This window comes from Carassius carassius, chromosome 47 (genome assembly GCF_963082965.1).
Source record: "Carassius carassius chromosome 47, fCarCar2.1, whole genome shotgun sequence".
NCBI lineage: Eukaryota > Metazoa > Chordata > Actinopteri > Cypriniformes > Cyprinidae > Carassius > Carassius carassius.
In genome coordinates, this window is record NC_081801.1 from 20,197,276 (window position 1) to 20,225,066 (window position 27,791).

Sequence of the window (27,791 nt, forward strand, 5' to 3'; positions counted from 1 at the left end):
TCCAACAACAGTTTGGTGAAGAACAATGCATTTTCCAGCACGATGGAGCACCGTGCCATAAGGCAAAAGTGATAACTAAGTGGCTTGGGGACCAGAATGTTGAAATTTTGGGTCCATGGCCTGGAAACTCCCCAGATCTTAATCCCATTGAGAACTTGTGGTCAATCCTGAAGAGGCGGGTGGACAAACAAAAACCCACTAATTCTGACAAACTCCAAGGAGTGATTATGAAAGAATGGGTTGCTATCAGTCAGGATTTGGCCCAGAAGTTGATTGAGAGCATGCCCAGTCGAATTGCATAGGTCCTGAAAAAGAAGGGCCAACATTGAGAATACTGACTCTTTGCATAAATGTAATGTAATTGTCGATAAAAGCCTTTGAAATGTATGAAGTGCTTGTAATTATATTTCAGTACATCACAGAAACAACTGAAACAAAGATCTAAAAGCAGTTTAGCAGCAAACTTTTTGAAAACTAATATTTATGTAATTCTCAAAACTTTTGGCCACGACTGTACAACTTCCACAAGGTGGTGCTATCATCACACAAATTACTACATACAAATCTGCCATGGCTGCTCCCAAACCTCTGATCCTGAAACTTGCCTACTAAAAGAAACCAGATCAGCATATAGAGATGGCATTACTTTATTCCATGTGGTTTAAGTATTTCTAGTCAACCTGTAGTTCCTCTGCGTGGGGAACAAAACTCCTGATCAAAATTTGAAATTCACCAAGTAATGGTAACTGTGACTGCACCTCCACAAACGATCGCTAGATAGAAATATCAAATTAGATATTTAACAGAAACGTCATGGGTTGGGAGTAAAATAGGCATTTAATAGACATGGCATTTAATAGACTTTTAGAAGACAACAAAGATTTAATTCAAGACTTAAGATCAATTTGTGCATTTTTCTTTGCATACATAGCCATACAAATGAGGAAGGCACTGAAAAGCACAGACACAAGTGTTACTAAATGCATGTTGACACTATCTTTTGAATTTTCTCTTTCTTGAGAGTCTTTAGCTGTTCTTAGAGGAGTCAATAAGGCAGTCAGTGTTCTCTGATTGAGGAATGAAGGTGTTACTGGTACAGGAAGTCACCGCTGAGCAGACTACACTTTCAGAAGTCCCCATCACGACAGGATCGGCAAGGCCACTGGGGAACCATTTATGTAATAATTAATGCTGATTTCTATAAATGTGAAGGCATCTTAGCTCTTAAGTCTTTCTTTTCAATGCACAAATTGTCATGTTCTGGATACTCTGGGAAACTCCACTTCTCCATTTGTGTTGATCTGCAAAGAAAATTCAATCAAAACATTTTTCTTAATTTATCCTCAACATGTTTAATGATTTTTCAGTGTTTGAATGTTTGTTGTACCTACTTGCCAGATTGCGGAGTTTCCTCTGTCAAATTTATTTTGGTCCTTTTCCTTCGGGCAACAACTACAATAACCCAAAATATTTCACTTTACTAATTTCTTGACCTATTCACAAATATCTCAGAGGCAATTAACAACCACGTTGGCGACATAATATTTATATACTGAATTTGACTGATCTTTATTACATCTATTTGCATAGTGAAAAGTTAAAAAAGTGCTATTAGAGAGCTAACCTTGCGATTGCTGCTCCTGGTGGTATATTTCGCCATTACATAAAGCTGCATGCACCTCGATCCTGCCGAGGGGGAAGAGTTTGGAGCACATGGGGCATTCCAGTCTCTTGATGTGAAGATGAGCTGCCTCTGCTGGACCACTCTCTTGCTCCATCATCTCCTCTTCTACGACAGGAGCACCTCCTCCCTCCTCTACCTCCATCACCTCACTGCCAGTATGAGACTGGGGCTGTGAATAATGGAAGCACACTTAAAATTATGAGGTCTTGAGACCTTGAAATTTAGTCTATATGGTCTATTGTTTGAGGTTCTTTGTAGGACGCTGCCTCTTGATTAGAGCAGAGTCATATGGTGTTACTGTACCTGAGCAGGACTGGTCACCATTAGTTCTGGTGTGCTGTTTTGAGTCAACTGAGTCTCTGTATCAAGAACAATTAACTAAATTACATTTAAACCAGAGGAAAATGTTCCATCATCAAGTGAAGGGCACTTTAGTCACAAACTTTGGTCACATACCTGGACAAATTATATCATTCTCTTCACAATGCTCGTGATTCTGGGCCTCCTCTTCCTCCTGCTCAGCTGAACATTGTATTTGAGTTTCATCTGAAGTTTCACATGAAGCACTTCTTCTGTTAATGAGATGTGTTAGGACAGCTTTATAATACTGTTGTGGTGCTGTGCATCCTTTCTAAAGCTTTGTCACCATCCACTTTATGGAGTAAATCCCTGTCCATTTTCACTGTATGGAAATCAAAAGCTTAAATATTCTGCCAGGCTTTTTGAAGTTATCCTAACAGGAGTAGAAGGATAATTTTTTAAGCACAGTTAATTAAGTAATTGTATTCCGCACATTACAAAACCTTACATGAGATATTTGAAAAGGAACTCTAATTAGAGAACACTTACAGATACCTCTTATTTATTGGCGTTAATCTGGCACCTGGTGCTAATTTTCTTAATTATATGACAAACCCTATTTAACTGGCAACATTCCTCTAATTTTCATTGAGATTGCTAGATGGCAGGCCACTCTAAGGTGACTGAAAGCCTGTGACAGGAAGTTGTCCAGATGAAAGCTAAAGGGATGCCCTTTCAGCCATTGGTCATTTCAAATCTGTGATTTCTTAAATACAGCTTTACAATGACACTAATTCAGGTCTACCAAAAAGGCTGGTCATCCATGTAAAACAAAATGCATGAGAAGACAGAATAATGTGGAGACTTTCAATGGGCAACTGGTTAAAAACTGCAGCTTCAATTGCATGCCAGTTTAACCCTGAATAGGGTAAGGATCTGTCACTTTTAAGAGAAATCTGACTGAAAGCTCACTCTGCAGTGACGAAGCCTCTCATCAGCAGAAAGAATCAAAAGGATAGACTAACCTTTGCTTTTCTATTTTTTTGGGTCTGATGGGAAATGTTTGGTTTGGCATCAAACTGGGGAAAGACTGAAGCCCAAGTGCATAAAAAAGTCAGTGAAAAATGGAGGAAATGTCTTTTTTTTTTTCATTGTTGTATGTTTTGTGTAGCAAAAGTTGGGCATCTTATATAGATACATGGCAGGGTGAATGTAAATGCTTACAAGAACCTCCTTCAGCAACATGCGGTACCTTCCCTACGAGCATCTCCAAATCAGCCTGCACTTTTCATGCAACATGAAAATAATGAAATGGTGGGCCAGAGCCCTGATCTACAACATTTCTGGAAAATCCTTGGAGAGAAAGTTATGTCTAAGAAACCCACTACAGTTACCAAACTATGGAAAAGAGTGGAAGAAGAGAGGATCAAGATCACACCAGCGCAGTGATAATAGTGATATCCTGTGGCCACAGACGTGCTGAAGTCATTCAAAGCAGGGGCTTCTACACTACCTACTAATTTCTGAAAGCGGTAACCCTCCAAATTGTTAGTTGTAATCTTCTTTCGTGCTGCAGTGGTTACTGTTCTCTAATTTTGATCACTGTGTTTACCACAAAATAAAGGTTTTTGTTGCAATGCCTTGGTTATTTTGTGAAACATGTTAGTGGAACAGTGGTATACCAAAAACAGCTATTTTGAATTTCCTTCAAATTTTGAGTGAAGATTAACAATATTTCAGAAAAAAATCTAGATTTTATAGATTGTTATCTTTTATATATATATATATATATATATATATATAGACACCCCCCACCGCCTCCACAAAGAGCTGAGACAAGTGATTGCAGCCTTGTTAAATTTGATGCTGACTGTATTTCTGACATAAGCTAGTCACCCAATTCTTTTAAAAGATGAAACGTGTAACATAACTGGCAACTTTGGTGGAAATCTAAACACCAGAGCAACTAAAAAATTTGTAACGTTACTACATCTAGGAGTTAAGGGAACGAGACACTATTTTACCTAAAATGTTTATTTAAAGTGGCAGTTACAGGCTCCTCCTGGCTGAAGAAAGGTTTTTTTTCCTGTTGAGAAAGCAAACAAGATATCAGCAACAGGTGCAGCAAAATTCTTAACAACACTGTCTTTGTTCCAGTATATATATAGTAAATGAAGCGTCATCTTGTGGTTGATGATGGTATTACACCCCAAAAACATCAGGTAAAAACCCCATATTCTACAGAGAGAACCAGCCAGAACCAGCTTTGTCCTCTTTGCTCATAAATGAATGTCTCAGGTAAACTTTAAGCATTCAAAACAAAATGACTTTCTATTGCAAAACAGGACATACATTTCATACATGTCATCTGTAGAGTACACTAGGAAATACAGCATGTTTTTTTAGACATTTTTGGTCAACACAAGTGAATAAGGAAATAAATTGTCTTTCTCTTTCTCTCTATACATATTCATATATGTATGTATGTACAGTGGGTATATAAAAGAATCACCCCCTTTAAAATTGGGGCTGTGTATTGCCAAGAATCTGGTGATACGATACATATCACGATACAGGGGTTGCGATACGATATGTTTCGATACTGTAAGCAAGGCGATATACCAGAACACAGTGGGATCTGCATTTGCAATAATCAGTCCCTGTAACATTCAACGTTACTGAACCACTTTTTGTGAGGTACGAGTATAGGGGGATAAATTTAAGTGCTTGCAGGATCCTTCAGTTAAATGTATAATACGCATAAAATGTATTTTATAAAAAGACCATATTTATCCATTAAAAATTGAATTATTTGGCCTCAACACCAAACAATATGTCCGGTGGAAAGTCAGTACAGCTCACCATCCAAATAACAGCATTCCTCCCGTAAAGCATGGAGGTGGGTAATGTCCTGTTATGGGGGTGTTTCTCTGCAGCAGGGACCAGAGCACTTGTCATGATAGAAGGAAAAAAGATGGGGCAAAATACCATCAAATTCTTGCCCTCTGCCAGAAAGTTGTCAATGGGGAGAAGGTTTACCTTCTAGTGGTGGAAATTATGATTCTTTCTAGAGATTCGTTCATTTTCAGTTCGTTCACCAAAATGATTCGTTCAGAATCGTTCACTGATTCGTTCAGTGACCATTTCTTCGTATTACACAAAATAAACCAGCAGGTGGCAAAAAAAAGTGTGTATATGTGTATATGTGTTAAGTTAATATGTCTTAAGTCAACGAACGTATTCACTGGTTACAAAAACTGATCTGGCTTTATTAAAATGTGTGTATAATCGCATTCAATATATAAAGTCTAATTAAGTTGTTCAGATGAACAAAGCACAAGGTTTTCTTGCCTAATTAGCATTTTAATTGTTTGGTCAGACAGTTTGTATATATTATATATTCACATTCATAAATCGGGGATTAAACGTGGAGTTGCTAAATATCAAAACAAGCGTATGTGCACTGCGCTTTGCATTTTGCGAGATTGACATGCTAAATGGCAGACATACCCGGTTTAGTCTCATCCATTTCGTTCACGAACGAGATAAGCTATGTACCAGTTCATTTCATTCACGAACGACATGTGTATCAGTTCAGTCATTTCATTCACGAACGACATGGGTACCAGTTCAGTCTTTTCATTCACGAACGAGATGTATCAGCTCATTCAACTCATTCACGAACGACATGGGTACCAGTTCAGTCATTTCGTTCACGAACGATAAGATCTCTAGATCTAGTTCAGACTCATATGAAACTCGTTCATTGTAGGGCGTATTCGTTCACTACATTCAACAAATCACATGCTCTGTCACATCTCATACTCAAAGGCTATTGGCTCGAGGTTGTAACTCTTTGAAAGGATGAAATGGTTGTTACCCGGTTCACTGAGCTGCGCATTGGCTGCTAATAGCGCCGCGCTGCTCTGGAGGGAGGAACTTCACTGAACGAGAAATATGAGTCAGTGGATTGCGTGAACGAGAACGATTCGTTCACCTAAAAGATTCGTTCAAAAAGAACGATTCGTTCACGAACGACACATCACTATTACCTTCTAACATGACAATGACCAAAAGCACACAGCAAAACTGAGCATGCAGTGGTTAAAGGAGAAAAAGGTGAATGACCTTGCATGGCCTAGTCAGAGCCCAGACTTAACCCTCACTGAAAATCTGTGGAATGACTTACAGACTGCAGTGAAGTCCATAAACGGTCACCATCAAATTTAACTGAACTTCAGCAGCAGTTCTGCATAGAAGAGTGAGCAAATATTGCAGTAGATGTGCAAAGTTAGTAGAGACATGAAGGCTGATATTGAAGCAAAGTTGGTTCAACTAAACACTGACACAAGGTGGCGATCCTTTTTTCCAACTCAGTGATTCTGTTTTATTTTATTTTATTTTTCTGACATGTTGGTGTTATATCTTTCACTTTGATTTTATAAGTTGCTCGGAGTAAATACAGCTGAATAAACATAAACCGAGTCCGCCTTCCATTTCATGCTGCAAAGCAACAAAATGTGATTATTTTAAAGAGAGGTGATTCTTTTGTATGTGCGTGTGTGTATATATATATATATATATATATATATATGTGTGTGTGTGTGTGTGTGTGTGTGTATTCCTATGAAATATGAGATTCTACTAAAAATGTTGCCAAGTTGTTACTCTCAATGTATAGAAAAGTAATAATTAATGTGGCCATGTTTTAACATTTTGAATAAAGTAAAATAGTACCGGTATATTAAATGATTCTGTAATATCTTTCATAACAATAAGTTGATAATCATCTTTGTACAGGGTTTTGTTTAAAACATTTTTTTTTTGCCTTCAACCTAAAAATTGATTTGATGAATTAAAAAAAATTATAATAATTGGTTTTGCCTAAAGTGCTTTTTTTCTTAATGACTCTCTCTTATATTAATAGCCTGTCTCGTACTGGCCTACCTGTGATATGTTGCTGTTTCACTAAAAAGCTGCACTATACATTTAAAATAAATGTATTGTAATTTTATAGAATATAGGCGTATTTACAATAAATAAAGGTCCTTCTCAAAAAATTAGCATATTGTGATAAAAGTTCATTATTTTCCATAATGTAATGATAAAAATTAAACTTTCATATATTTTAGATTCATTGCACACCAACTGAAATATTTCAGGTCTTTTATTGTTTTAATACTGATGATTTTGGCATACAGCTCATGAAAACCCAAAATTCCTATCTCAAAAAATTAGCATATTTCATCCGACCAATAAAAGAAAAGTGTTTTTAATACAAAAAAAGTCAACCTTCAAATAATTATGTTCAGTTATGCACTCAATACTTGGTCGGGAATCCTTTTGCAGAAATGACTGCTTCAATGCGGCGTGGCATGGAGGCAATCAGCCTGTGGCACTGCTGAGGTGTTATGGAGGCCCAGGATGCTTCGATAGCGGCCTTAAGCTCATCCAGAGTGTTGGGTCTTGCGTCTCTCAACTTTCTCTTCACAATATCCCACAGATTCTCTATGGGGTTCAGGTCAGGAGAGTTGGCAGGCCAATTGAGCACAGTAATACCATGGTCAGTAAACCATTTACCAGTGGTTTTGGCACTGTGAGCAGGTGCCAGGTTGTGCTGAAAAACGAAATCTTCATCTCCATAAAGCTTTTCAGCAGATGGAAGCATGAAGTACTCCAAAATCTCATGATAGCTAGCTGCATTGACCCTGCCCTTGATAAAACACAGTGGACCAACACCAGCAGCTGACATGGCACCCCAGACCATCACTGACTGTGGGTACTTGACACTGGACTTCAGGCATTTTGGCATTTCCTTCTCCCCAGTCTTCCTCCAGACTCTGGCACCTTGATTTCCGAATGACATGCAAAATTAGCTTTCATCCGAAAAAAGTACTTTGGACCACTGAGCAACAGTCCAGTGCTGCTTCTCTGTAGCCCATTTCCTGCACACGCCTGTGCACGGTGGCTCTGGATGTTTCTACTCCAGACTCAGTCCACTGCTTCCGCAGGTCCCCCAAGGTCTGGAATCGTTCCTTCTCCACAATCTTCCTCAGGGTCCGGTCACCTCTTCTCGTTGTGCAGCGTTTTTTGCCACACTTTTTCCTTCCCACAGACTTCCCACTGAGGTGCCTTGATACAGCACTCTGGGAACAGCCTATTCGTTCAGAAATTTCTTTCTGTGTCTTACCCTCTCGCTTGAGGGTGTCAATGATGGCCTTCTGGACAGCAGTCAGGTCGGCAGGCTTACCCATGATTGCGGTTTTGAGTAATGAACCAGGCTGGGAGTTTTTAAAAGCCTCAGGAATCTTTTGCAGGTGTTTAGAGATAATTAGTTGATTCAGATGATTAGGTTAATAGCTCGTTTAGAGAACCTTTTCATGATATGCTAATTTTTTGAGATAGGAATTTTGGGTTTTCATGAGCTGTATGCCAAAATCATCAGTATTAAAACAATAAAAGACCTGAAATATTTCAGTTGGTGTGCAATGAATCTAAAATATATGAAAGTTAAATTTTTATCATTACATTATGGAAAATAATGAACTTTTATCCCAATATGCTAATTTTTTGAGAAGGACCTGTATACAATACATACAACATTTCCTTCTTTATCAGTTTTTTGACATTACACATTTTAGCACAGAAGCCTAAAATACTTTGTTGACTTGTCATATCATAAGCTGTCATTAGATTACTGTTTGAATTTTGTGGATGTTCCAATCAGGGGTCAATTAGTTTTTATGGCAATCTGTGTTCTAGGTATATTACGGTAAGGAAAGCCCTAGCGCATGTCCTGAATGAGTTACAAGACTTCCAGTTCTTCCGGGTGCGAATCATATGGTGCCTTCAAGTCAAGTAAGATACATTGTATTTATGAGTTAAATGCACATGAATGCCACCACAAAGTCATAATAACCAGTGGGAAACACTGAACTGTCTTTTAGCTCCGAGTTTGGGGCGTGTCAATGAGAAACAGGACAGAATCGATGGATTGACGGATGCAATAAGTCCTCTGTATAATAACTATACAGAGGACATATAATATCAATAAAATATCTTTCAAAACAAAACCAAAAATTTTTTTTTTTGCTTCAAACAATGTAATGACATTAAAAAAATTATAAATAAAAGATCACCAAACCCTTTTTTTCTGGGTCTCAGGAGGATTAACGCTACTCGGAGCCATGAATTCAAACAGACATGATGGAACTATTACTACATATTAATTTCACATGCCGACATCCCTAGATCTTAACAACCAACCTAAAGACAGAGATTAGATTGATCTCAAAAAAAGTATACTAACCTCTTGCTCATCTTTTGTCTCTGGAGAAGACACCACTACATATGTTTCACACTGTCTGCCCTCAGCATCCTCTTGTGACCCCGCCACAGACTCCTCTTCCCTCTCTTCTTCTACATCTATTCTGTTATTTTCTTTCTCTCCATCTTTGTCATTCTCCTCCTCATCCTCGGACAACTGAGAAGCCCTGTGGCGCTTCCATCTCCTTGCACCAAATGGCCTCTCTAATGAGCCAGGAATCACCTGAAGAGAAAAAAAAAATCTACATTACTTAATATTCTATAAAAAATATATATTGTTACAGTGGTTTTGCAGCCATTAAACAATTGTAAATATATCACATTATTAATCTTAATCTTCATGAGGAAAACTGGTAAGTTTCAGTTCCTATGCCCCTGAATGTAACTGTTGTAATATGATGTTTTGACTGAATGAATGCAGCTGATGTCACTCACTGGCTCTCCCCAGTCTGCTTTGCGTAGCAGCTCTCGCTGGGCCTCCTTCAGACTCTTCTCATACACCTCCATTTGACACAAGATCACACGCGTGTACTCATCCGGGTTTTGCCCCATGGGACAGAAAGGCACACCCCAGAAGTAAGAAATAGTGCATTCTCCTTTTTCCAATGAAGTATGTGGAGTTTTACAGTCGGAGGGTTTGAATTCCACACCTTTGGATGTTCTCGAGCCCTCCTCCAGGACAGACCGGGACATCTGTGTGTCTTGTGTAGAAGGATTGGGTGTGAAGACAGCTGGAGAGATGCAGGACTGGGTAGGGGAAAGCTCAGTCTTGACTGGTTGAAAAATGTTCTTGTGCAAGACTGGGCTGGGGGAAATAAACTGGAAAAGACAACATTTTCCAATTAAGAATCACATTCTGGTTAAACCTTGCTGTTTACATGTTCTATAGCTTTTAGAATATTCCTGTATACATGTAACAAGCATATTGCCAATAAACTTTGAAATGCATATACATTTTTGTATATGTTTGTATTTAATATCACACACACAAAAAAAAGTGTTTGTACTTAGACATTTATAAACGAATGTTAGTGAATAGAGGCAGATGCCAGATGTTGTATACGAATTTCTAGAAACCATAACATTATCTGGTTAACAACTATGTGGTTTTGGCAATGAAGGGCTTACATGAGGCTTACATAGTTGAAATATAACCAAATGTTGAACAATATCAGAATATTCTTATGCATGTTAATGTCTAATACCCCTCTGTTCAAATGACAGAATATTAAACATGCAGTTACTTTTAATATACAAACTACGACAGTACCTACCTCTTCGCTGCCATCATCTTCATCTGTTAAATGTAAGACCATGTGACTAGTAAATTCATTCCAAGTGTTCGGAGCAGTTTCTGGAGTTTAAAACATGTTAACAGTTAACCCAAACATTCTGTACAAAATCACAAACAGGATTACCATACACTACCGTTTAAAGGTTGTTATTGTTTTTTTTTTTTTTAAGAAGTCTTTGACTTTTAAAATTTTTGTAGGATTCTTTAATGAATAGAAAGCTTAACAGAACAGCTTTTATTTGAAGCAAAGAACATTTGTAATCTATCTTTACTGTCACTATTGATCAATTTAATGCATCCTTACTAAACAAAATTGTGTATTTAAAAAAAAAAAAATTGTATGGATCCATCGCACAGAGAACCCAATAACTTCAAAGGCCCTGTCGGCAGGAACCAAACTTACTCTGTGTGGTACCAAATACTGCAAAACACTGCTCAGTCTTGCAACTACAGTGGGTCAACCACACATGCAACTTCAAGCATAAAGGCACAAAATTTTGCCAGTATGGCCACAGTGTAAAGTAGTGCAAGAAACGGCATACCATTGTCAGATTTTACATTCTCATCCCAAGTGGTCTGATCCTCCGCTTGCTTTAGGTTAGGGGTTTTCTGTTAAAATTATCACACAAAGTTAGAACACAAATAGAGTTGAAAATTTGCATATTATGCATACTTTACAGTATGTGAGAAAATGGTCAACATATTATGTCAAACATTTACAGATGCTATACTATTTCTGCTGATTTTTACCTTCTTGGGTAGATCTCAGGGAGCAGGATTGTGCAACGTTAAGTAAAAGTCATTAAAAAAATTATGAAAACATTAGAGAGGATTAATTCATTCCAAACATAAGGTAAAACCAGACTTCTATAAATACAAGTGACTTATAGTAAAGTTCTCTGTGCAATACACACTACCATTCAAATGTTAAAAGGTAAGATTTTTTTTTTATGCTTTTTTTTCCAAAAGTCTTGTGCTCACCAAGGCTGTATTCATTTGATCAAAAATGCAGTAAATCTGTAATATTCTGAAATATTTTTTAACACTGAATATAAATGTAACAGTTTATGATTTATACATCATATATACATATGAAAGCAGAATAAATAAGTTTTCCATTGATGTATGGTTTGTTAGAATAGGACAGTATTTGGATGAGATACAACTATTTGAAAATTTGGAATCTGACGGTGCAAAAAAATCTAAATACTGAGAAAATCACCTAAATAACTGTTCAAATGAAGTTCTTAGCAATCCATCCATCCATCCATCTTCTACCGCTTATCCGGGGCCGGGTCGCGGGGGCAGCAGTCTAAGCAGAGAACCCCAGACTTCCCTCTCCCTAGACACTTCCTCCAGCTCTTCTGGGGGGACACCGAGGCGTTCCCAGGCCAGCCGGGAGACATAGTCTCTCCAGCGTGTCCTAGGTCTCCCCCGGGGTCTCCTCCCAGTGGGACGCGCCCGGAACACCTTCCCGGGAAGGCATCCGGAACAGATGCCCGAGCCACCTCAGCTGACCCCTCTCGATGTGGAGGAGCAGCGGCTCTACTCTGAGCTCCTCCCGGGTGACTGAGCTTCTCACCCTATCTCTAAGGGATCGCCCAGCCACCCTGCGGAGAAAGCACATTTCAGCCGCCTGTATCCGGGATCTTGTCCTTTCGGTCATGACCCAAAGCTCATGACCATAGGTGAGAGTAGGAACGTAGATTGACCGGTAAATCGAGAGCTTCGCCTTGCGGCTCAGCTCTTTCTTCACCACGACAGACCAGTACATCGACCGCATTACTGCAGAAGCTGCACCGATCCGTCTGTCAATCTCCCGTTCCATCCTTCCCTCACTCGTGAACAAGACCCCAAGATACTTAAACTCCTCCACTTGAGGCAGGAACTCTCCACCAACCTGAAGTGGGCAAGCCACCCTTTTCCGACTGAGAACCATGGCCTCGGATTTGGAGGTGCTGATTCTCATCCCAGCCGCTTCACACTCGGCTGCAAACCGTCCCAGTGCATGCTGAAGGTCCTGGCTTGATGAGGCCAACACGACAACATCATCCGCAAAGAGCAGAGACGAAATCGTGTTGTCACCAAACCTGACCCCCTCCGGCCCCTGGCTGCGCCTAGAAATTCTGTCCATAAAAATCATGAACAGAACCGGCGACAAAGGACAGCCCTGCCGGAGTCCAACACGCACTGGGAACAAGTCTGACTTACGGCTGGCAATACGAACCAAGCTCCTGCTCCGGTCGTACAGGGACCGGATAGCCCTTAGCAAAGGGCCCCGGACCCCATACTCCCGGAGCACCCTCCACAGGCCGCCGCGAGGGACACAGTCGAATGCCTTCTCTAAATCCACAAAGCACATGTGGACTGGTTGGGCAAACTCCCATGAACCCTCCAGCACCCTGTAGAGGGTATAGAGCTGGTCCAGTGTTCCACGGCCTGGACGAAAACCACACTGTTCCTCCTGAATCCGAGGTTCTACTATCGGCCGGATTCTCCTCTCCAGTACCCTGGCATAGACTTTCCCAGGGAGGCTGAGAAGTGTGATCCCCCTGTAGTTGGAACACACCCTCCGGTCCCCCTTCTTAAAAAGAGGGACCACCACCCCGGTCTGCCATCCCAGAGGCACCGTCCCCGACTGCCACGCGATGCTGCAGAGGCATGTCAGCCAAGACAGCCCCACAACATCCAGAGACTTGAGGTACTCAGGGCGGATCTCATCCACCCCCGGTGCCTTGCCACCGAGAAGTTTCTTGACTACCTCGGTGACTTCAGCTTGGGTGATGGACGAGTCCACATCTGAGCCCTCAGCCTCTGCTTCCTCAATGGAAGACGTGACAGCGGGATTGAGGAGATCCTCGAAGTATTCCTTCCACCGTCCAACGACATGCCCAGTTGAGGTCAACAGCTCCCCACCTCTACTGTAAACAGCGTTGGTAGGGCACTGCTTCCCTCTCCTGAGGCGCCGGACGGTTTGCCAGAATCTCTTCGAGGCTGACCGATAGTCCTTCTCCATGGCCTCACCGAACTCCTCCCAGGCCTGAGTTTTTGCCTCCACAACCACCCGGGCTGTAGTCCGCTTGGCCTGCCGGTACCTGTCAGCTGCCTCTGGAGTCCCACAAGCCAACCAGGCCCGATAGGACTCCTTCTTCAGCTTGACGGCATCCCTTACTTCCGGTGTCCACCACCGGGTTCGGGGATTGCCGCCTCGACAGGCACCGGAAACCTTACGGCCACAGCTCCGAGCGGCCGCTTCGACAATGGAGGTGGAGAACATGGTCCACTCGGACTCAATATCTCCAGCCTCCCTCGGGATCCGGTCGAAGCTCTGCCGGAGGTGGGAGTTGAAGATCTCTCTGACAGGAGACTCGGCCAAACGTTCCCAGCAGACCCTCACAGTACGTTTGGGTCTGCCGAGTCTGTCCAGCTTCCTCCCCCGCCATCGGATCCAACTCACCACCAGGTGGTGATCGGTTGACAGCTCCGCCCCTCTCTTCACCCGAGTGTCCAAGACATACGGCCGGAGGTCGGATGAAACGACCACAAAGTCGATCATCGACCTACGGCCTAGGGTGTCCTGGTGCCACGTGTACTGATGGACACCCTTATGCTAGAACATGGTGTTCGTTATGGACAAGCTGTAACTAGCACAGAAGTCCAATAACTGAACACCGCTCGGGTTCAGATCAGGGGGGCCGTTCCTCCCAACCACGCCCTTCCAGGTGTCACTGTCGTGTCCCACATGGGCGTTGAAGTCCCCCAGTAAAACGACGGAGTCCCCAGTCGGAGCACTTTCCAGCACCCCTCCCAGAGACTCCAAGAATGCTGGGTACTCTGCACTGCCGTTCGGCCCGTAGGCACAAACGACAGTGAGAGACCTATCCCCGGCCCGAAGGCGCAGGGAAGCGACCCTCTCGTTCACCGGGGTAAACTCCAACACATGGCAGCTGAGCTGGGGGGCTATAAGCAAACCCACACCAGCCCGCCGCCTCTCACCATGGGCAACTCCAGAGTGGTGAAGAGTCCATCCTCTCTCGAGGAGTGTGGTTCCAGAGCCCAAGCTGTGCGTAGAGGTGAGTCCGACTATCGCTACCTCACGCACAATCTCGGGCTCCTTCCCCGCCAGTGAGGTGACGTTCCACGTCCCTAGAGCTAGTTTCCGTGTCCAGGGATCGGGCTGTCGAGGCCCCCGCCTTCGACTGCCACCCGATTGTCTAAGCACCGGCCCCTTACGGTCCCTCCTGTAGGTGGTGAGCCCACGGGAAGGCGGCCCTACGTCGTTCCTTCGGGCTGAGTCCGGCCGGACCCCGTGGGGGGAGGCCCGGCCACCAGGCGCTCGCATACAAGCCCCAACCCCGGGCCTGGCTCCAGGGTGGGGCCCCGGCTGCGCCATACCGGGCGACGTCACGGTCCTTTGATTTATTCTTCTCATAAGGGGGTTCTGAACCGCTCTTAGTCTGACCTGTCGCCTAGGACCTGTTTGCCTTGGGAGACCCTACCAGGGGCATATAGCCCCGGACAACATAGCTCCTAGGGTCATTCGGGTACTCAAACCCCTCCACCACGTTAAGGTGGCAGTTCAAGTTCTTAGCAATGCATTTTACTAATCAAAAATTAAGTTTTGATATATTTACAGTAGGAAATTTACAAAATATCTTCATGGAACCTTACCTTTACTTAACGTACTAATGATTTTTGGCATAAAAGAAAAATCAATAATTTTGACCCATATAATGTATTTTTGGCTATTGCTACAAATACAGGTGCATCTCAATAAATTAGAATGTCATGGAAAAGTTAATTTATTTCTGTAATTCAACTTAAATTTTGAAACTCATCTGCATTTTTTGGTTCTTGTTTCTCATTTTCCTCTTGACAATAACCCATGGATTCTCTATGGGGTTCAGGTCTGGTGTGTTTGCTGGCCAGTCAAGCACACCAACACCATGGTCATTTAACCAACTTTTGGTGCTTTCGGCAGTGTGGGCAGGTGCCAAATCCTGCTGGATAAATAATATCAGCATCTTCAAAAGGTAGAAGGAATCACGAAGTGCTTCAAAATTTCTTTGTAAATGGGTGCAGTGACATTGCTTTTCAAAAAACACAATGGACCAACACCAGCAGATGACATTGCACCCCAAATCATCACAGACTGTGGAAACTTAACACTGGACTTCAAGCAACTTGGGCTATGAGCTTCTCCACCCTTCCTCCAGACTCTAGGACCTTAGTTTCCAAATGAAATACAAAACCTGCTCTCATCTGAAAAGAGGACTTTGGACCACTGGGCAACAGTCCAGTTCTTCTCCTTAGCCCAGGCAAGATGCCTCTGACTTTGTCTGTGGTTCAGGAGTGGCTTAACAAGAGAAATACGACAACTGTAGCCAAATTCCTTGACACATCTGTGTGTGGTGGCTCTTGATGCCTTGACCCCAGCCATCCTCAGTTCATTCCTTGTGAAGTTCACTCAAATTCTTAAATCGATTTTGCTAGACAATCCTCATAATGCTGTGTTTCTTTTGGCTGGTTGTGCATCTTTTTCTTCCACACTTTTTCCTTCCACTCAACTTTGTTAACAGGCTTGGATACAGCACTCTGTGAACAGCCAGCTTCTTTGGCAATGAATGTTTGTAGGTTACCCTCCTTGTAAAGGGTGTCGATGATTCCCCATGATTGTGCAGCCTAGTGAACCAAACTGAGAGACCATTTTGAAGGCTCAGGAAACCTTTGCAGGTGTTTTTGAATTTAATATACGTGTTTCACAATTTGGGTTGAATTACTGATATAAACTTTTCCATGACATCCTAATTTATTAAGATGCACCTGTATACCCCAGTGACTTATATACAAATTTATGAACAATAGTGTAACTGCTAAACCTGTCATTTTAAGATGTCCTACTTACGCTTGCTACAGTGACATCTTCATTGCTGGTTTTAGGCACACATTCGGAGCTTGATAGCTTGGATCTCGCAGAAGGTGAAAGGCACATATCTGGATCTGTGCTCAAACCTTGGCTTACTTGTGTTGGTAAATGAATATCTTCATCAGATATTTGAGTATCGTCTTCACTTGCATTAGTATTTTTACGACCATCTTTGTCCTCTGGCAAATACATTTTTCGTTTGAAGCCCTTCTGAGTAAAGACTGGGCATTTGGAAAAGGGTGAATCTTCCTGCTTTGGGGACAGAGATCTGTCAGAGCAAATGGAAGCTGCAGCGCCATCTTGTATGTGAAAGTTTGAGTCTATGCTTGCCGGGATGAGGTCCTGACTCAGTTTCTCAACACATACTACAGGCTGGCGAATTAAGCAGCCATGCCTGGTGAAGACAGGGGACGTCTGAGACTGGGACTCAGAGACAGATTTGAAGAGCTCAGGAGTGTTGCTGATGACTGTCTGTTCATCTGAGGTCGTGTCCTAGGAAGACGCATGAGCATAAGGAAAACAAAGGGGAAATATTAATACTTTTGCAATTAATCCTGTAAGGTCTGACGAAAAAATATCCATGTTCAACTATATATATATATATATATATATATATATATATATATATATATATATATATATATATACACATGAGAGAGAGAGAGAGAGAGAGAGAGAGAGATATGGAAGTTTACTGAAACAAAATCTTAAAAACATTTCCATGTGTTTTTTTGAGTATCATATTTGATACATCAGACTTTTACATCTCATAGTATAATAAAATGAAAATATGGAGCACATTCCAGAGAAGAAAAAAAAAACACCTTTATTTTATTCAGAGGCCCAAAGTGAAAAAAAAAATATAAAATTTGGAGATGATTCTGATATAGCCAAAATGTGTAAATAATTGACAGATACAGCAGATTACTTGCATAAAAAGCATATAAAGACCAGCTGTCACTCTATATCTCCCAATAATATGTCTAAGTAAGATGATGAATGCTTAGCTTTATGATCAAAGATCTTTTTATTATGGGAGGGAAAAACAGGGCTCTGAACTGGTTCAAGCAACGAAAACGAAAACCAGAAACAAATGAAACTTTTAATGAAACACAAGCAGCAACAGAAACTAAACCAAATGTAATAGTTCTGAACAGAAACGCCTATTTGAAATGTCTATTAATCAGTTAATAATGGAACACAAATGACAAATTACTTTGCAAAAGCTTTACAGTTTTGAATGATGTCTTACTTCAAGCTGTATGACCATAAATTATTGAGTAACAGTTTAATCTCTTAAAAGGGAAAACAATGCAGTGATCACGCCAGCACCACACACTCATACACAACATATATTTGCTAACTTGACATCGCAGCCTGTTCATTACCATAATAAATTGCAGTTAAAGAAACAGATAAAAATTACACTGCTTAATCAAAATAGTCCATAGTACAATTGGGGCCGTTGAGAGTGAGCACCGCCTCACTGTGCTGTTATAGCTTATGTGAAGGATGATGATGTTTTAGCATCCAGAAAAGTCACGAATATGGAAACATTTGGATTCGTGCCAAATGAGAGAGGAAGGCTTCAATTTCGCTTTAAATTAATTTGTTTTGGCTTGACGTTTATTTAGCCATAATACTGTTAACTTTAGAGGATTTGTAGTGAAGAGAAGGAAACTAAAATAACCTATAGTTGTGTTTATAATGTTTGTAAACATTTTGCTTTATTTACCAGTATTTTAGCCTACATTCTGAATGTAATAATAAAATGAGACATGCTTAATTATTTTTTTTCCTCTCAAAAACACAATTTTATACGATTAGCTTTTTCTTTTTTAAACCATGCAGAAAACATTTTTAAATACTTTAATTCCTTTAAAACAGGGTTGGGGAACATTGATCCTGGAGTGCTGGTGTCCCTGCAGAGTTTAGTTCCAACCCTAATCATACACACCTGAACAAGCTAATCAAGGTCTTCAGGATACAGGTAGGTATTTTTTTCAGGGTTGGAGTTAAACTCTGCAGTGACACTCCAGGATCAAGATTCCACATGCCTGCTTTAAAATATTGACAGTTTTTCCTTTTTTTTTAATACAGAAAAGATGGTGCTGTATTGGCTGACTAGACACAAGATACCAGAATAAGACTCTCTTCTCTCTTTTTGTGTGTGTAAAGAAAACGCTGTACTTATTATTATCATACTATAGGCAAATAAATGAATAAACAAATAATGTAATTATTTTTTTTTCTGGTAGTGGTAATAATACAGAAGGAGTACATGAACACAAACATTAACCCTTTAAGTACCACCTCCATTTTTGAATATAGATGTGAAAGTGCACTATTCAAACTTAAATTGTTATAATTCATAGATTCTTTGGAATACAGACTTACGGTTGGACTTTTTTTTTAAAGAAAAAAATCTGCAGATTATTGCAGAAGAGAAATAATTTCAAAATATCAAAGTATCAAAAAGTTAAAGAAGTTTAAATTTACTGTTAAGAAAATGCCCTGTACCCTTTTTATTTTATACAAAATAAATATTTTTCCAAATATTTTTGAATCAAAAATTTCTATAAAATGAAAGCCGAATGTCTAAAGTTTTGTTCCAAATTTGAAGTTGATATTAAAAAATTGAGGTTCCTGAGAGATTTTATTAGGGTGTTATACAACAAACAGCCACCGGGTGCCATCAAAACTCCATTACATTTTTTTAAATGCATTTTTTTTTCTTACACAAATGTCTAAATATCTCTGTCAATATTAGATATTAGGGCTGTGCAAAAAATCTAATGCGATTTTCATGCACATCTCATCAGTAAAGACGCTCCTGTAATTAGTAGTATATCTCCAGCACGTGTGTTCGGATCAGGGTTGCCAGGTTTTTACAACAAATCCTGCCCAGTTGCTTCTCAAAACTAGTCCAAAACTAGCCCGATCGCGCTTCGAGGTGGTTGCCCGATAAAAATTGCTTCCCGGGGTTAAAATATAAATTTTTTGGAAGGGTTGCCTTGGTAAAATTCGCATTTTAGGGGCTAAATATTTCACGTTATTTGTATTGGGGTCGCTTCGACCTACGGACATGAAAAACAACCACAGACTTGGCAACACTGTTTGGCATTTACTACACCGAGCCGTAATTCACTGACAATCTACACAAAATCGATGTTAAAATCGCAGGTGATTCTTTGTCGATTTTGAAAACGATTTTGTGTTAGTTGTCGGTAGACTACGGCTCTGTGTAGTAACTGCCGCTCCACCTGAACCAGTGTTGCCAAGTCTGCGATTGTTTTTCATGTCCGCGGTTTGAAGCAACCCCACTACCAATAACGTGATATTTAGCCCCTAAAATGCGAATTTTACCAAGGCAACCCTTCCAAAATATGTATATTTTAACCCCGGGAAGCATTTTTTATCGGGAAACCTCCTGGAAACGCGATTGGGCTAGTTTTGGACTAGTTTTGAGAAGCAACTGGGCAGGATTTGTTGTGAAAACCTGGCAACCCTGATCTGAACGCACGTGCTTGAGATATACTGTACTTCTAATTACAGGAGCGTCTTTACTGATGAGATGTGCATGAAAATTCGATTTTTTGCACAGCCCTATTAGATATATCACAGAATTACCACCAAACATGGAATCTTGAGATTCAGACCTTTTCGGCAATATGTACTTTTCTCAAGAAAAGTTTTGTTTCTAAAAGACCATAATACATTTTGTAATATGACACCTGACTCCACCCTCTAAGGGGAAGGAGACTGCCAAAAGATATTAAAGTACCATTTCCATGGTAACACAATGTCCGATTTCAAAATGGTTTTCACAGGATGAATTTTGAGGTTTTATGTTTTCAAATGATATCTAAGTTATGAGTATTACTAAGATATGTGACAGAGAAATAAAGACAACAAAAAAAAGAGTGCCAACAGACCATTTTTTTAAGCCCTGGGCAAAACATTGCATCATATAATGCAATAAATTACAATGACTGAGAGATGTACAATCCTCAAAAGCCTTATGTATCATATCATGTATTAACATTGCTATATGTACAACAGATCAACCAAGTTTTGATAATGTTGATAAATTAGAAGCCTTAGAAATTTGCATATCAAATACGATAAGGTTTAGTTTATATGAAGAAAACAATAATTTGATAAAATGTGAAATGACTTTCATAACTAACCTGAGTGGAAGCAGGAGGACTGGAGACCAGAGCTGGGGAACTCCTTATTGAAAGATGTATGGAGGTCTTCTGTGATGGATCAGACATTTCTGGCAGCGGACTAGTTGTTTCATTCTCACCGTGTGTCTGATCTCGGCTGGAGCATGACAGTTTTCGTCTCAAGTGTGATATCTCACTTGTTACATTCTGCTGTGGTTGATCTGTAGAGCTGGCTGCTTCATTTTGACCCTCCAATGCTTTTAAAGAGCTTTCCTGCAGAAATACAATCAGCATTTTTTATTAATACCATACTTCTCTTTGACTGGTCATATTTATAAAAGAGTTTTGTAAAGTTTAAGGCTGGAATACACTACACAAGTTTTGCACAATTTTATGCAGTCTAGACAAGTCAATGATACTCGATTTAAGTCAGAGCCAGTCTGAAGATTTTGGGCTTTCGGAGTTGACAGATTTCACTGAAAATCATGTAGTGCATAATGGGCACAGATTCATGTTTGATATTTTGAGATGATATTACAATTTATATTGTATTAATTTCTACTGCATCTCGTAGTAAGTCATCTGTGCGAGTTTGTTTGTTGTTTGCTGAAAGCCTTGAAGAGTCTGGTAATGTGTGATCCTCCGTTGTTTAGTTTAGGACGCTCAGTTTTTTCATTTACAAATTACAAAAGTAAACGATGCCTAGTGTTTTAAAATCTGTTCCAATTTTGAACATCATATAGTTTATTACAGCCTTTTTGAGAATAAATGTTTCACCAACATTAAGACTTTCTGCTATGGCTTTTTGTATGTCGTTGTCTTCCAGCTCTTGTCTCTGGGCAGCACGGTTTGCTTCCTGAGTGCTCAGTCTCATGGCCAGGTTCAGCATATCTTCTTCTGTCATCTCTTAAATCACGAGTAGAACACCACAAACAGGTCTGAATGAAAAGCACACCTAAGTTTTCATGCACTATTAATCATCTGTCATTAAATCTTGAGTTTCAATACTTTGTAGATGAGACTGATTCTCCCTTCTTTTCAACCGGGTTGTCCAAGAGGACCGTTTAAATGAGCAATCTTCCTCCTGAGGATAAAAAGTTCAAATTTAAAGATGGTTTATTATTTCATTTTTTTAATTAATCATTATAATTTACCATAAAATTAATTTTTATTAAATTACTCTCACAGAAACACTGGCTCAACCAGTTGCCTGAGTTTGGGGCAAACCAATGGAAGACAGGGAACTTTTGGAAAATATAATTTTTTTTTCTCCAATTCTATTTGGTGAAGTTACTGGAACCAAAATTAGCACAACATACCCAATACTGAATATCTGTTACTAACTGTGAATTTGTTAGAGATAATTATTACCATTGTAATTCTTTAGGAAAAGTTGTTGCTATCCCATTTAGACAACTCTTAAACCACACAGAAACCTTAAAACGAAGCCAAACACACAGCATGTAACGTTAGTTACCTACTGCATACACAGTACCTCTTCATGTTCAGAATCAGATATGACCAGGGTCTCTTCATCATTGTGCTCCACACTGCTTACTTTCACTCTTCTTCCGGCCTCATCTGCTGCGCGCTTCCGGCGGGGCATGCTGCGACCTCAACAACATTAATTCTCTTTCTGTGTACACCTTTATACACACTCTCTGAGACTCTTCCACATCTAACTGCTCATAAACTTTTACTGAACGCGTTCAGTGTTCATATTCGACCATACGAGGTTAGTTCGTTCAATCAAATGCTCGAAAAACAAGGATTTCGATTCCAAGATATTTTCACAAACGGTTGTCATGTCACGTGACACGAGGGTCAAGAAAAAAACTTTACGTCACAGCAGACAGCGCAATTTTTTGATTTGATGGGAAGAGTGATATGCGTGAATCCGTTTGCCTCAAAGAACTGGTTCAAAAGCGATTCAATGATTCTTTAACGTCTTTACATTTTTTTTTTATTTACAACGTTTGTTAGGTTTTTAAGACAACGTTAATCCAAATAAGGATGCGATATTAACTACATAAAAATAATTACAGTAAAATTAAATTGCATTACAGACATATATTACATTAATTTAACAGAAACACCATAGGGTTTTAATAACAAAATAGACTATTAAAACTTATGTTTTAAGTCATATGGTCACATAAATTAATCCTTTAAGGATGTTGCAACATCATATGTGTACCAATTAAACTTGAAGCCAAAATTCAGCTCAAAACCCTTAATTTCAAAATAAATTAAAAAAAGTCACTTCGAAACTAAATTTAATTTGAACTCACAACAAAACTGCTGTTCAGTGAGTTTTCAAACCCATTTCTGAAATTATTTTGTGAACCGGTTCACGGAAAGATTCGGATACAGAAACGATTAATTCAACCAACCACGTTGCTTTTGTTATCACACCCAGGGGAGCAGTAAAATATTTGAGGTGCAATATTTACATATTCTTGTAAAATTTAGGGTCGTAAGCGAAATTTATAGTGTGCATTAATAACACCAGATAACACTTAAAACTGATAAAATGCTAGAAAGTAATGATTCCTTTAGCAAAGTAAATCAAGTCGCACAGCAACAAGACATATTTACCCCGTGTCGATTCTCTTAAGGAACCTTACGTCATCTGCATTGCTTAGTGGATGCGTAGACGAGTATATAAATCATTCTGTGAAGCATGCAGGATAAATGGTTCACATATTTGTTTGTAAATAGATTAAAAATCGTTACAGGAAACACTATGAAGAGACTTGTACAGCGCATGTATCGTCTGCGCATGCGCGATCCGCCTCCTGCAAACACCATGGCGCAGCAAGAGCCGAATGGAGATTTTCCATATTTACCTTCAGGGGCGGCCGAGGGTAAGAGATCGGCGGCATTCATTTAGTAATAAATTACGTTACATTCGATGCATTATTTATAAGTAAAACATGACATTTATTAAGAGAACGTACAGTGCTTGAGAGTCTGTAGGAGTGTAAAGCATGGTAGCATAGCTCAAGCTCTTCAGTGCTCTGAGGACTGCTTCTTTAGTGTCTACTTGGTAAAACAGTGTATTCAAGGTCGATGTAAGACAAAGTCTGATTTTTTTGCAACTAAATGCAATGGAAGTCTATTTTAGGTTTGATTTGAGCATTGCATACTTTACCTCAAAACTGTTTTGTATTCATGTCTTTTATATAACAATGAAATACCCCTTTGTAGTGACTGTTTCTGATGCTGACCTGTCTTTCAGTGAACCGAATGATAAAGGAGCACAGTGACTTGTTCTCTGATTCACAATGTAAAGTGTGTAGCGCTGTTTTAATCTCAGAATCCCAGAAACTTGCACATTACCAGGTATGAATTCACACTCGCATGGGAAAAGTTTAAATGATCACATCATTTACCCCGTTCCTCAGCTAAACAGTACAAAATGTGGTTTTGAGGACTAAATACTGATTTCAAGCATTTCAAGATGTTTTCACAATGGCATACTAGCATACTACTCATACTATTTCTGTACTATTCTCTGTATTTTATGTATGTATGCATGCTTGGAATACCCAGACTGCCTGTTGAGTTTGAGAAAATCTGCAGTATACAACAGAAATCACATTGCATGGTTGTATCCGAGACCGAATATAGGAGAGGCTGGCCACTTGAATCACAATAAATGAGAGAAATTAGTTAATTTCACAATATGACAGTTCTAGTAAACAAGCTCCCACCTTACAAAAAATAATAAAACCATTCATGACAGATTGATTTGCTTATTTGAATAATACTTTTGAAATAAATAGAATTCCCCAAGATTGTTGCCTATTATACTTGCCTGCCTTAAAAGGGACAGTATTGGTTATTGTGGGTATTGGGACAGGCCCAAAGTATCTTTTTAGCATGGTGCGCTGTATCTCACAATGAAGTATTCTCAACGTGACTTTCCAGTTCTAGCATTTTGTGACATCACTCATGATTTTTAACATCTATTGCTCATTATTTGATCAGATTGTCAAAATGCAAGGCATTTTAATCCAAACGTGAATGAAACATGCTGCATATATTTCCAGCATGATAAAACTGACTATTACCTGGTAAATAAAGCTGACATGACAATTATCACATGTCAAATTAGTATCTTCTTAATGTTATTTTTTTTTTTGTCTCTTGTAGAGCAAAAAACATGCGAGCAAAGTACGCCGGTACATGAGCATTCATGGTAATGAGGAGCCCGTTGCAAAACGGTTCAAGCCTTCAGGTGATGTAAGTCAGATAAATGGCCAGATGTGATGGAGACTTATTGTATATTGGATCCCAGATGTGTTTGTGTCCTGCATTAATGGCTAGTGTTATGTTTTGCAGATAAGTAATGTTGAGGAAGGGGACAAATACAAAGCCTGCGATGTGTGCAACATGACATTCTCTTCCCCGGTAGTGGCACAGTCACATTACCAGGGCAAAGTTCACTCCAAGAACCTTCGCTTGAAGACCTTCGGTCAGAAGACTCCTGGTAAAAGACTTAATTATCATGATATTTAGTTCTTAAAATCATGGAATTACCAGAAAAAGATGTAAACTGATTTTTTTTTTACAAGTTGATGGTTCTTTTGTACTGGGTTTGTTTGTTATTGCATGTTCTTTTGCATGTTGTTGCAATACCTTTGACTTGACCTTCCATTTCCAGTGTGATGAATGAACTAATATCAGTATTGATCGTAATTTCTGATTCCTGTTTTGTTTTAACAGCCAAAAGTTGAGAGATATTTATACAAACTAGGGTACAAATTGCAAAATGATCATAGTACATAAGCATTTCATTATGCTTCACATACTGATTATTATTGGCAATATTGAGTATATAGTACACAGCATGTTAATATTATATTATATTCCGAACATGGTCTGAAGTGCTAATCTCATCTGAAAAGCTGACCTGTGTTTTGGTTTATCTTCCAGCATTACCTCAGCCCAAAATACAGGTGAAGAAGGATGAAGTACTACCTGAAAGTGCACAGGGGCCAGCAAAACAGGACCCCAACCGCTTCTGCTCCATCTGTCAAGCTTCCTTCAACAATCCCCTCATGGCTCAGCAGCACTACAGTGGCAAGAAACATAAAAAACACCTTACTAAACAGAAGCTGATGGAGACTTATGGGCCGTCCTCTGCACCAGGTCAGAACATAGAAGGGGGTCCCACATCCCGTATGTAAAACTTGATGTGGAATTTAAGTGGGAATTACATCAGTAACACACAGCCAGAAGTTTCCCATTTATATAATAGTTAATGTAATATTTAATAATCAAACTGTCAAATCGATTAATCGCGATTAATCTCATCCAAAACAAAAGGTGTGTTAACATATGTATGTGTACTGTGTATATTTATATGTATATAGAAGTACACACATGCATAATTTTTTCTTTACATGTATATATTCTTCTTTATATATGATTTATATATAAATATAACATACTTCTTAAATATATACATGTACGTATGTGTGTGTATTTATATATACGTATAAATATACACAGTACAAACACACATATTATGTAGACACAAACCTTTGTTTTGGATTCGATTAAACACGATTAATCAGTTTGATAGCCCTAATAGATGTACAAATTATTAAAGAAATCAAGTGCTTTAATAAATTCTGTAAATGTTCAGCTGCATAACTGTCTACTGACTACAGTCAATTTCAACTAACCTGGAATATTCCTATTTCGCCTTAAATTGTAAATTATTTTAAACTTTTATTTTTATTTTTTTATTTATTTTTTTTGTTTAATTTAACTGTTTATATGCACCTTAAATTAAGTTTAAGATCTATATTCAGGTTGCAGATGTATCTAAAATAAAATGTATTTATGCATATAGTTAGGGATTAGGGAAAATCCAGATGAAATCACAGAATCCAGTCATAAATATCGAACTTACAGTAAAATGCCGTATGCCATGGAATTTGGCAAATTTTGGGTAAATAAAATACAAGTAGGCTGTACAGTCATTTAAAACATAATATGGAGTAGTGGCTGTGAATATTAAAGTACAAAAAGTGTTTGAACTGAAGTGGCTACAGCAATCTGTCATGTAAACTGTATAAACTCATACCAAAAGTAACAAAAGCTTATTGCACATCATCAGAAAACAGACTTAAAGATTGATCTTGGGATTTAAGAATCAATGTTGGATTCTGTTAAAATCACTTAATCAGTATAGTCTACCTAGCCCTCGTTGATACACTTATTTGTAACACTTAGTCCATTTTAACCTTGAAAATGAGGTCTCTTTGTTAATTTTTGTCAAATCAGTAAATGTAACAAACATTTTCAGCCTCCACAGTAAAGGGCTACCCATGTACTGTGTGCAACATTGAGCTGAACTCTGTGGAGCAGTACCAGGCCCACATCAGCGGGTCCAAACACAAGAACCAGTGAGTATCTCATGCTGCTTTTAACAGACGTCTTAAAAAGATTTCCTCATCTTATTGGTTGAAAAAAACATATTTCCCCATTTAACAGTGGCAAACTGAAGAAGGGGCCAAATGCATCGGCTGGCCCTCCTGAGAACTACCAGCCTGATTTCCAGTTACCACCCAACCAGGAAGGACCAGAGGACACATGGGACTTGGACAACTTCAACGAGGGCTATGAGTGAGAAGTCCTCTGCTCATTTGTGACAAGCTCCCTCTGTTTAGGCACAGGTCAATGTGTCTGCACTGTGCATCTCCTAATGCCAGCTTTTCACCACACTACATCTCTTCCTGTCTATTCTTGTCACTCTCACAAATGGTTGAGGGACCACAATAACCCCCCCCCCCCCCCCCATAAATGAAGGCAAGGAGACAAAACTTAAGACTGCAGCTTTTTCCAGTGTTAGGATTGTTAATTAGTGTTATGTTACTTGTTTGTTTGGTTTACAAAAAAAGATTTTCACAATCTTCACATACAGATGCAGGTCCTGAAGGTTGTTTGAGGAGATGTTTTGTTTATTATATGTTTGATACTCTTACTTGTTGCTTATTATTTTAACTACTCAAGCTCCTTATTTTGTTAAATGAATGTCTGATTTCAGAGCTGTTGAATTTGATGGTGTGCAATGTT

General features: G+C 39.4%; 2 protein-coding genes and 1 non-coding gene across 7 annotated transcripts; 1 reads left to right on the top strand and 2 right to left on the bottom strand.

The window, feature by feature from the left end:
- Positions 1-1,206: 1,206 nt before the first annotated feature.
- Positions 1,207-23,438, bottom strand: LOC132130679 (BRCA1-A complex subunit RAP80-like). 3 transcript variants are annotated; one of them, XM_059542459.1, is made up of 16 exons: positions 23,298-23,438; positions 22,195-22,306; positions 21,708-21,783; positions 21,481-21,605; positions 20,884-20,972; positions 20,721-20,823; positions 16,627-17,022; positions 11,147-11,213; positions 10,585-10,664; positions 9,746-10,129; positions 9,294-9,533; positions 4,009-4,070; positions 2,141-2,256; positions 1,988-2,043; positions 1,392-1,853; positions 1,207-1,301 (listed from the first exon to the last, which is right to left on the bottom strand). In XM_059542459.1, exons 2-15 carry the CDS (start codon positions 22,303-22,305, stop codon positions 1,620-1,622), a joined length of 2,139 nt encoding a protein of 712 aa, XP_059398442.1. In that variant the 5' UTR covers position 22,306; positions 23,298-23,438; the 3' UTR covers positions 1,207-1,301; positions 1,392-1,619. The 3 variants fall into 3 exon arrangements, with proteins under 3 accessions (XP_059398442.1, XP_059398441.1, XP_059398443.1); XM_059542458.1 differs by lacking the exon at positions 23,298-23,438 and having other exon boundaries at positions 20,721-20,825; positions 20,886-20,972; positions 22,195-22,315; XM_059542460.1 differs by lacking the exons at positions 1,207-1,301; positions 1,392-1,853; positions 1,988-2,043; positions 2,141-2,256 and having other exon boundaries at positions 4,003-4,070; positions 20,721-20,825; positions 20,886-20,972.
- LOC132131034 (small Cajal body-specific RNA 14) lies at positions 10,940-11,069 on the bottom strand. The gene has a single exon (XR_009428838.1). It is a non-coding gene; the product is annotated as a small Cajal body-specific RNA 14 (non-coding RNA).
- Positions 22,299-27,791, top strand: LOC132130680 (zinc finger protein 346-like). Of its 3 annotated transcripts, none has more exons than XM_059542463.1 (8): positions 22,299-22,434; positions 23,438-23,566; positions 23,941-24,044; positions 24,858-24,947; positions 25,047-25,194; positions 25,641-25,856; positions 27,022-27,121; positions 27,210-27,791. In XM_059542463.1, the coding sequence occupies exons 2-8, from the start codon at positions 23,446-23,448 to the stop codon at positions 27,343-27,345; spliced, it is 915 nt and encodes a 304-aa protein (XP_059398446.1). In that variant the 5' UTR covers positions 22,299-22,434; positions 23,438-23,445; the 3' UTR covers positions 27,346-27,791. The 3 variants fall into 3 exon arrangements, with proteins under 3 accessions (XP_059398446.1, XP_059398447.1, XP_059398445.1); XM_059542464.1 differs by lacking the exon at positions 22,299-22,434 and adding an exon at positions 23,121-23,139; XM_059542462.1 differs by lacking the exon at positions 22,299-22,434 and having other exon boundaries at positions 23,383-23,566.